The 9,851-nt window shown below is 47.2% G+C and overlaps 1 protein-coding gene across 1 annotated transcript in view; it reads left to right on the top strand.

Moving 5' to 3' along the window:
• DLGAP2 (DLG associated protein 2) overlaps positions 1–4,624 on the top strand; it is a gene marked incomplete at its 3' end in the record, with an annotated part of 748,047 nt that extends 743,423 nt beyond the window's left edge. The window contains exons 15-16 of the mRNA XM_082608399.1: positions 1,842–1,994; positions 4,406–4,624. Coding sequence (XP_082464525.1) covers positions 1,842–1,994; positions 4,406–4,624 — 372 coding nt within the window. The remainder of the gene's footprint in view (positions 1–1,841; positions 1,995–4,405) is intronic.
• Positions 4,625–9,851: the final 5,227 nt, after the last annotated feature.

The raw sequence follows: 9,851 nt of genomic DNA on the forward strand, positions 1-9,851 counted from the left end.
GTGACTTACATACATCATGAAATAATTATCACTATAAGCTTAGTGAACATCCATCATCTCCTATGGGTACAAAGGTAAAGAAATAGGAAAAATATATTTTCCCTCACAATGAGAACTTTTAGGATTTACTGTCTTAACAGCTTACCTGTATAACACGCAGCCGAGTTGGTGGTATTTATCATGTTGGGTATCGCATCCCGAGCACCTGTTTATCCTGTAACTGGAAGTTTGTACCTTTTGACCCCCTTCCACCACTCCCCACCCCATCTCCAGTAACCCCAAGTCTCACCTCTTTTTCTAAGAGTTTGTTTCTTTGTTTGTTTTTGAAATACAACTGACCTACAACACTGTTCGTTCCTGTTACACAACATAGTGATTTGACGTTTCAAGCTGATCATCACAGTAAGTCTAGTTACCATATGTCACCACACAAAGGTATTACATAATTATTGACTATATCCCCCACACTGTACATTTCATTTATTTTGCAACTGGAAGCTTGTAGCCCTTAATCTCCCTCACCTATTTCTCTCTTCCCCCCACCCCCTTCCCTCTACCACCAGCCGTTTCCTCTCTGTACCTATGACTCTATTTCACTCATTTTGATTTTTGTTCACTCGTTTTGATTTTTAGATTCCACATATCAGTTAAATCATACAGTATCTTTCTTTTTCTATCTGACTTACATGTTGTTTCAAATGGCAAGATTTCATTCTTTTTTATAGCTGAGTAGTATTCCGTTGTATATATATATCTTCTTTATCCATTCATCTGTTGATGGACATTTAGGTTGTTTCCACGTCTTGGCTAGTGTATTGATAAATAATGCTGCTATGAACGTTGGGGTGCATGTATCTTTTTGAGTTAGTGTTCTTGTTTTCTTCACGTAATACCCAGACGTGGAACTGCTGGATTGTACGGTAGTTCTATTTTTAATTTTTTGAGGAAACTCCATACTGTTTTCCATCACGGCTGCACAAATTTACATTCCCACCGGCGGTGCACGACGGCTTCCTTTTCTCCACGCCCTCACTAACCCTGTTATCTCTTTATCTTTTCGTTGGTAGCCATTCTGACAGGTGCGAGGTGACATCTCATTATGGTTTCAGTTTGCATTTCCCTGATGATTAGTGATGTTGGGCATCTTTTCATGCACCTGTTGGCCATCTGTGTGTCTTCCTCGGAAGACAGATCCTCTGCCCATTTTCTTAATCAGGTTAATAGACTTTATTTTTTAGAGCAGTTTTCGGTTCACAACAGAATTGAGTGAAAATACAGAAAAATACAGAGACAAATCCCATACACCCCCTGCCCGCACACGCCACAGCTTCCCCACCATCAGCATCCCCACCAGGTGGTCCTTTATTACAACTGATGGACCTCCAGTGACACGTCACCGCCCAGGGTCCGTGGTTCCCATCAGAGCTCACTCTTGGTGTTGCACATTCTACGGGTTTGGACAAAGTTATCAGGACACCCGTCCACCATTACAGCATCCCACAGAGTAGGTTCGCTGCCCTAAAAATCCTCCGTGCTCCACCTCTTCACCCCTCCTCCCCTCAACCCCCATGGCCACTGGTCTTTTACTGTCTCCACAGTTTTGCCTTTTCCAGCAGGTCCTAGAGTTGGAACCATACAGAATGTAGCCTTTTCAGACTTTTTAACTGTCAGCAAATACTTAAGGGAACGGTTCCTGAATCGTGGTGGGCCCTCGGGAATATCTGCACCCGATTCTGAATTCATGGGGCTTCTCCCTAACCCGTTTCCTTGGGAAGAGCAGCCCCGCCCCCGCCCCCCACCCCGAGTTTTCAGCAGCTCTAACTGCGCATGTGTCTCGGCAGGACCCCAGCGCCATGCCCAGGCCCACCTCGCAGGACCTGGCCGGGTACTGGGACATGCTGCAGCTGTCCGTCCAGGACGTCAGCATGAAGTTCGACGAGCTGCACCAGCTGAAGCTCAGCGACTGGAAGGAGGCGGCGTCCCCGGAGAGGAAGGTAACCCCCCACCTGCCGCTGCCACCTCCCGGCGTGCAGGCCACCTGCTCCAAATGACACGTTATTATGTGTGTCTCAGTCTTTGATTAACAGTACGGGATCCGATTTTCAGGGATAAACCCATGTGCGCGTGATCAGGGTGGAGCTAAAGTCAGCGAGTGTAGTGAGTCCCTTTCTTGCTGACAATTCCCGGAAGACACCAACAAAAATCACGTTGTCCGCCGCGGTCTGGTTTCCGGTAGGGTCTGTCCTCTGCGTTATGGCCATCAAACCTCTGTTTGGATTGTATTGAGATTGGATTGTTTGGATTGAGATTTGGATTGTTTCCCACCGGGGAAGTTTCAGTTCAGTTACAATGCCTCCTGTGGAGATAAACTTTCCGGTTGCGCAGCTGCAGTTGAAAACAAGGAATACTTTAAACTTTCCTGAACAATTTGAGGATGTAAACGTCCTGGCCCTGAAATAGGCTGAAAATGTCCATTAAGTTTGAACCTATGGTTTCACCTCTTCTCTTTAGAGATCATCTTTACTGGGGCTAATAGATAGGTGTGAATTAGCTATAAAGACATCGACTTCCTAACACATTTTAGAGAAGTGTTACGTAATCATACTGATTTTTCTGGACAGACGTTATCAATTAAAATGATAAAGAAAATTAATCCAACATACTTGGGACAGTGGTGTTTAATATGTAGTCCAGGGTGTGTATCTAGATAGTTAGAATGAAAACATCATCATCATCATCCATCTTCCCAGAAATGTGCTGCCCACCGTCGTTGTGGGGCTCCAGGCTGGAGGCCATCGCTACATTGTGGGCGGCTGAAAAAGTCCCCACCGCAGATAACGGGGCCAAGGGGCCCGCACACCACCAGGTTGTACATAAGCAAGTCCAGGAAATCTATGGTTTGGTTTTGAAGGGAAGGAAATCATAAGTAATGATTCCAAATGAAAAAGTTCTTCAAAGAAATCACTAAAACTACAACTTATTAAACTAGTCTAATGATATGCAAAAATCCTCCCTATTGTTCACTCTTCGGTAATTGACAGCTAATACAATCCCTTCCACCTCAACTGTACACAGAGAGTAGTCCTCAAAATGAACGCGGTTCCTGCTGAGGGTACAGCACCCCGTCCAGAAGGCGAGCAGCCCTTGAACGCGATCAGGACACAAGTCCTGAGCCTCTGCCTCATAGATCTGCTCGGCCACCTGCCCCCCCCCTCCACTGCAGGACACCTGTGAGCCTCTTGAAAACGGAGACTCACAAGAATGGTTGACTTCTTACAGTCCCATATTTCAGAGGCTGCGAAAGGAGAGGAGAGAGAGAGATAATCACAGTCAAGCACTTAAGGCAGGAGTTAAATTTTGAAATAGCTGGAAGTCTTCACAAATTAATTACCCCTGATTGTACCCCTGCCAAAAAGCCAGGAGGGACGTTGCTTCTGGTCCAAGTCATTTTAAAATAAGTCATGGGAACAAAGTTTCAGACACCAAAACGAGCTTCCTGCCAAAAACAATAGCACACAACATCAGGATTCTGCCATGTGTTCACCTGAACCTGTGCTAATGTCCAAGCCCGGGCCCATCTAGTGCCCTTCGGATTCTTTTGGAGGCTGAAGGGAAAGAGACAGAGGAGTGGGTGCCCCCCTCAACAACTGTCTTCTCAGAAAAGGCAGCATCCGGACCCCGTATGTAACATCCCCTTTCCTGACAAGGATACTGGTTGCGGAGTTCCCGCCCTCCATCCACTGGGAAGGTCCAGCCTTGTTAGGGAGGGGCCACAGCAAATAGAGAACACAGTGTGGGACACAGACCTTCCACCAGGACCCCTGCAAGCATTGTGTGTTGCTTTGCTGCAGAATTGTGCCATTTCTCTTTCTGGAAGAGGCATACACGTATCTTGGGGTGACTTGTTTGAGAACACGAGCTAAGGGTCAGAAATAGTTATTTGCATCCTTTTACCAAGTAAGCGAAACATCATGTGTAGTTCATGTCAAAGGGCTTAAGGCCCATAGTAGAGAATCTGGACATCAGTTCCCTGGGACACCCTGTGAGAAGGTTTCCATGGCCTTGGACCTCGGAGTCTGTTGAAAAGACTGTCGCGTAGGACAGGGCTGTCAGCGGCATCTTCCGAGACCCCTGGGAAACTCAAGAACGTGAGCCTGTGAGCACTTGCCAAGTGTTCACCCAGCAACAGGGTCAAGATAACTCTAAGACTAGGGCGGCATCCCACGCGCACGTACAGGATGGATGTCCTCGTGTGTAAACACTTCCCGCCCGGGGGATCTGGGGGCAGGCGCGGCAGGCCCACCCCGGGCAGGGTCACGCGGCATCGGGTGGGTGCGGGGCTGTGAGCGGGGGGGACGGCCGGGCTCCTCTGACTGCCCCAATTTTGACTTGTGATGCTTTTCAGGAGGAAAGAAAGGTCCCCCCTCCAATACCAAAGAAGCCCCCCAAAGGGAAACTTCCCATCACCAGAGAGAAGTCTCTGGACCTGCCGGACAGACAGCGCCAGGAGGCCCGGAGGCGTCTGGCGGCGGCCAAGAGGGCAGCGTCCTTCCGCCAGAGCTCGGCCAGCGAGCGGGCCGACAGCATCGAGATCTACATCCCTGAGGCCCAGACCCGGCTCTAGGGCTCCGGTCCCGCCCCTCCCTCCCCTTCTCCCCATCACCCGTGCCGTGCATCACATCCCTGGTCACTCCTATGTCACTCCTCCAGCGAGCTCGCCCCGGCTGTTGTGTTTGTGCCATAAACACCCTGGAACACCCTGACGTCCACGGTTTGCGAGCTCACAGCCACGACGACTTCTCCCCGGATGGCCTGGCTTCCCGTCAGCAGGGACGGAGAGGCATGGGGACACCTGACATACCCACTCTGTTCTCAGAGGGGGGGCGAGGAACACCTCTCGAGATGGAACCCAGTTCACACTTTGTTATTTATATTTTTATAAATTGTGTGATATTAGAGGCAAGAATAACAAAAAAACTATGAATGGGTGCATCTCACCACTCACTCGAGGCATTAGACACCCAAGAGGAAGGTGCTACAGCTTGAGTGCAGGAAAGAAAGACCCCACCCGTGGCCTGGGGTCACCGTGCCCTGAACCCAGCTGACCCCTCACGTGGTTCTCTGTGCCAAGTCTATGGTGATGAGAAGTCATCTCTCCAGCCACCAATCTCCCCGCCGTGTGCTTCTCCAGAAACCTGGGGGGTGAGAAGTCTGCCCCCCACCACAGATATTCAGCGCAGCATCCACACAATCAGAAAGTCAGCTGAATGTTCATTCACACAGGGAGAGGCAGATGGAAACAGAGCAGCGTCTTAAGAAAGGCTGGCACTTGTGTAGCAGGAGTAGAAAAGAGCAAAGAGTTGTCCTCAGATAAAAGAGTCATTGATTTTTTTATTCCTTTGTAGCTTAAAATGTCACACATGGTTCTGTCTTTAAGTTTCACCCTTTGTGCACCATGTGATTTTTTTTAATAGATGTATATATATTCTCAAATGCTCTGTCAGTTGACTTGCCAGGGTATCCTTAAAAAACAGAACAAAACAAAAACAAGTTTGCTTGTTTAAAATGACAGTTGTGATGTTATAAAAAGTTTAAGAAACATGAATGTGAGTGGTAAGTATCTCTCAGTTTAAATGGTAAAGAAGAAACGTCGTTTACATTTGTATTTTTCCAGAATTCTTTTGTCCTATGCAGTAGAGCTCAAGTCAAGAATATATTTCTTGCCTGTTTTAGACAAAAAGAAAAAGGGCACATTGTGATTTCCAGCTGTGGACTTGAGCAAAAGTCCTTCGTTTTCGTGGTTCTGATTGGCACCAGAGAAAAATAGGAAGGTCTCTAACAGAAGGTTTCCCATTCGTCTCATGAAATTTAGATGCCGTGACCGTTGTTCCAATCCGACGGTGTGTGTGTCTGTTCAGACATCACTTCAGAGGAAGCGCCTGTGGATGTATCCATTTGACCCCATACTAGAGTCCTCGCTGTGACTCCAGGTAAAAGCAGGTGACGCGGCGTTTCTACCCGAAAGCCGGGTCCCCTGTGGCCCCAGGAGTGCTGTGCCCCCAGCCCAGCAGCACAGACCCTCCCCCATAGCACTTTGTATTCCTACCTTGACTCGCACTTTAAGACGCACCCAGCTCTCCTGATAATGTATGAGAGCCTTCGGTGAGGTCCTTACACAGCTGGGGCGCGCCTTAACGCCTGCAGCTTTTCTTTTTCCTCATATTCTACATTTCACGAAGCATGGGGTTCGTAGGAGCACAGATGATATTAAAGCATGTTTAGCTTCAAAGTTTTACTTTTTTATAGCTGAGTAGTTAAGAATTCCCTGTAAGGACAAAACCCTGTAAATGGAACCTCATATCTGGTATATATTTTACCAAACAGCCTTAAAATATATTTGGAAGCAAAAATCAGTACGAATGTATATCCTTGAAAAATGCAAAAAAAAAATATTCCCTGAAATATTCTTCTATAAATGAATCCTATTTCCCCCAGAGTATTCTAAACATTTTTTCTACCTAAATAAATACCTAAATCCTGAGTAGTATACAATAATGATGCTTCTTCCTATATTCAGTATACTATGTTAAAGACAAATGTATTTGCAAGCATTGGCATTTTAAACTTTAAACATGATGTATTATTAAGATGAACAGTTCTTTAGGAATAACCACAGAGAACTCGGTGTGTACTCGTTCACATGGGGAAATGTAAACTGCATACGTGTTTGCCAACCTACTCACGTGGGCCTCGCCTGGAAGCTGATGGGTTTTATCTCATTTCCTTGAACTTGTACAAAATATATACCAACAAATTATAAAATTAGACAATAATGATTTTAGATCCCAGATGCTCTGATGCCGACTTAAACCAAAGTACTCACTGGATTTGGATTAATTTTCTTTATGTTTTGTAGACTCATTTTTATCTTAAAATCCCCAAGAGTCTTGGCCTATACCATCCCTTGGTGAGCAAATTCACCTACAACTAAATTTGACATCAGTTGATGCGAAGTTGGGAACGTGTACGAACCCGTTTGGTCCACGTTGTTCCACAGAAGGTCGTGTGACGGGGGGCAGGGGGGATGCTTGCGGCTGGGTCTGATGGAATGGTACCCGTTCGTGTGACACGACCAAGTGCAATATATCCGTTCTCATGGTGACATCCCATCATGAAATGCAGACGATAAGCCATGTTTACACATTGTACATGTAAAGAAAAATAAAACTGTTTATAATACTTGTGTTAGTCCATCACACTAACTTATTGCAGTCACTTCTACAGACACAGAACTATCCTGTGATCGTTTCACCACGTCGTGGATATAATTTTACTAAAAGATTATATGAAAATTTGAGAATATGGTTGAAAATGATAATGCACGATGTTCTAGGAACATTATGATGGAAAGTGCCGTGTTCTTTGTGATCACAGACTTGTATTCCCTGAAGATACAGCCCATAACCGTTATAACCCAGGTACCCCTTTAGAAATCATTTTCCTCACAGCCAACAAGTTGATGTTGCCATGCTGAAGGCCCTACTTAACTTTCCAAATCAGAACACAAGTATGATAAACAGGGTCCTAAAGTTTAACAAAACCCAAACAAGGCAAATGTCACTTGTTCACAAGTGCGCTTTCGATGTACTTCATCTCATACATCTTCTTGTGTTATTGTTGTCTTTAACTTAAAAGTAGTTGTTCCCAGTGACCATCGTTACCATTTTTTTCTCAGCAAATTTATAGAACCATCTAGAATGGGGTATGAAGAGTCGAACTGTTGTATGATACCAAAAAATTACATTTTTGTTTAAAAGGAAATGTTGATGTTTGCACCTCAAGATTGATACTGTAGACTTCCAGCAGTAAATAGAAAAGTGTATTAGGAAAAATAACAGATTACATTTAAGATTCCCTCTTTAAAAAAAAGTAACCAGGGCTTCCCTGGTGGCGCAGTGGTTGAGAGTCCACCTGCTGATGAAGGGGACACGGGTTCGTGTCCCGGTCCGGGAAGATCCCACATGCCGCGGAGCGGCTGGGCCCATGAGCCATGCGCTGAGCCTGCGCGTCCAGAGCCTGTGCTCTGCAACGGGAGACGCCACAACAGTGAGAGGCCCGCGTACCGCAAAAAAAAAAAAAAAAAAAAAAAAACCCAGCAAGTCAGTGACCCTAAAAGTAGAGGGACTCTCCCTGCTACATCCTGTAGAAGTGGCAAAGTTTATGACCAGAAGACAACACGATTCCGGAGCCCACAGACGCGTGGGGTTTGAACATTTCTTTTGGGGTCTGTGCTCCCGTCTGCCTTTCCCAATACCATGTGGAGCAGCCACCGTATCCATCACTTTAGTTCAAAGATCCCGCGTTGCATATTCACTCAAATCCACGGCCCAATCCAGGATGGACTCTGACTGGAAAGAAAAGTCATGTTGCAGACATTTGGTCCAAGTGCCTGGAGTGACTCTGAATGTGGGCTCTTCAAAGCAGCTGCCTGATTTAGGCCAAAGCTTTCAGTGGCGAGTAGGGAGCAGAAGGAAGGAGGAACGGTCCTCATCAGCCTTTTCCCGTCGGCAGTAACTGGGTCAAATCGGACAGACCTCGAGTGCCCTGAGGATCTGGAGGCCACTGGGGCATCTCAAGGGAGACGTGGCCAAGGCTTGAGCTGCTTTTTGCTGGCAGAGCCATCAGCCTCGTTCAGGGTTCTGTTGGGTTCCCAGAAGGTCCCACGTGCCTCATCTGGAATCAGCCTGGGAACGTGTGGGCCCCCAGGCTGGCCAGAGTCACCAGCACCTGGTCCAGGGGAGTGGAGGCCTCCGAGAACTTGGGCCAGTGAGGCAGGGACGTGCCCACCTCGGATGGAGAAGAGCAGCCCCAACGGTCCAGCCTGGGGAGGGCACCCGGATGCCCCACCTCCCTGCCTTTCTGAAACGTGGGACATTCCTGTCACGTCTCCCAGCAATGGGCCAAATGGCTCCATCCCACATCTTTCACCTGTGCACGTTTCCCAGGCACCTCCTTTCTTCTCAAAGCCTGAACCGCTGATTTTTTTTTCTTTTTATTGCAAATTTAACATACTAATCAGGTAGTTGAAGACAGTGGTTTTCATACACTAGCCCCTGAGGTTCTCCTTTGTTTTTATCTGCATACTTGTTTACACTTGTTCGAAAGTTTTGGTTGAATACAGGGTTCCAAAATTTGAAAATAAAATAGAAAACCTCAAGCGTAAGCAACCAAGACTGTAGCAACTGCTGGTTAGTAGGTATGTTTCACCACCAGGCTGGAGCCATGGAAGTGGCTTCATCAGCACCCCTGCACCATTTGTCATAAAGCTCATGGCATCAGGTCACATCAGAGCCCTGTGCCTTCACAGCAAGAGCTCCACCTGGTCCCTTTACTAAGTTGACAGTTGTGGTAAGTGTGGGCAGTGGACACAATGCTGGGAAAGGTGCCCTTTTACAGTATAAGGAAACGCCCTTTAGCACAGAGTGGCTGCAGAGGGTTCTGGAGTCGAATGAGAAGCCCGGCTTCTGTTCCTACATCAGCCGCAACTTCTCTTGACCCCGTGTCTCAGTTTTCTCCCATCCCCGTCGCCCTCACAGACATTTTGTGAAGACTGATGACATTCACGTCCTCTGAGCTCCTTGGAATCAGGTGTGAAAGTGTCCGTTCTTGATAAAGCTGATGCCCACGGCCCCCTTCTGTGTGGCGGATGCTTGCGGAGGTCAAGTCACATCCTGAGCATCTCAGAGACAATCAGGACCACCAAACGCAGCGGTCCCCTCCTGAGAAGGCCGTCTGGGCTCGGCAGGAGGCTGCCAGGAGCTCCGTGAAGGCTTGGAAATGGAGAACTACCG

Source organism: Mesoplodon mirus, assembly GCF_964341445.2.
Source record: "Mesoplodon mirus genome assembly, chromosome: 20".
Classification (NCBI taxonomy): Eukaryota; Metazoa; Chordata; class Mammalia; order Artiodactyla; family Ziphiidae; genus Mesoplodon; species Mesoplodon mirus.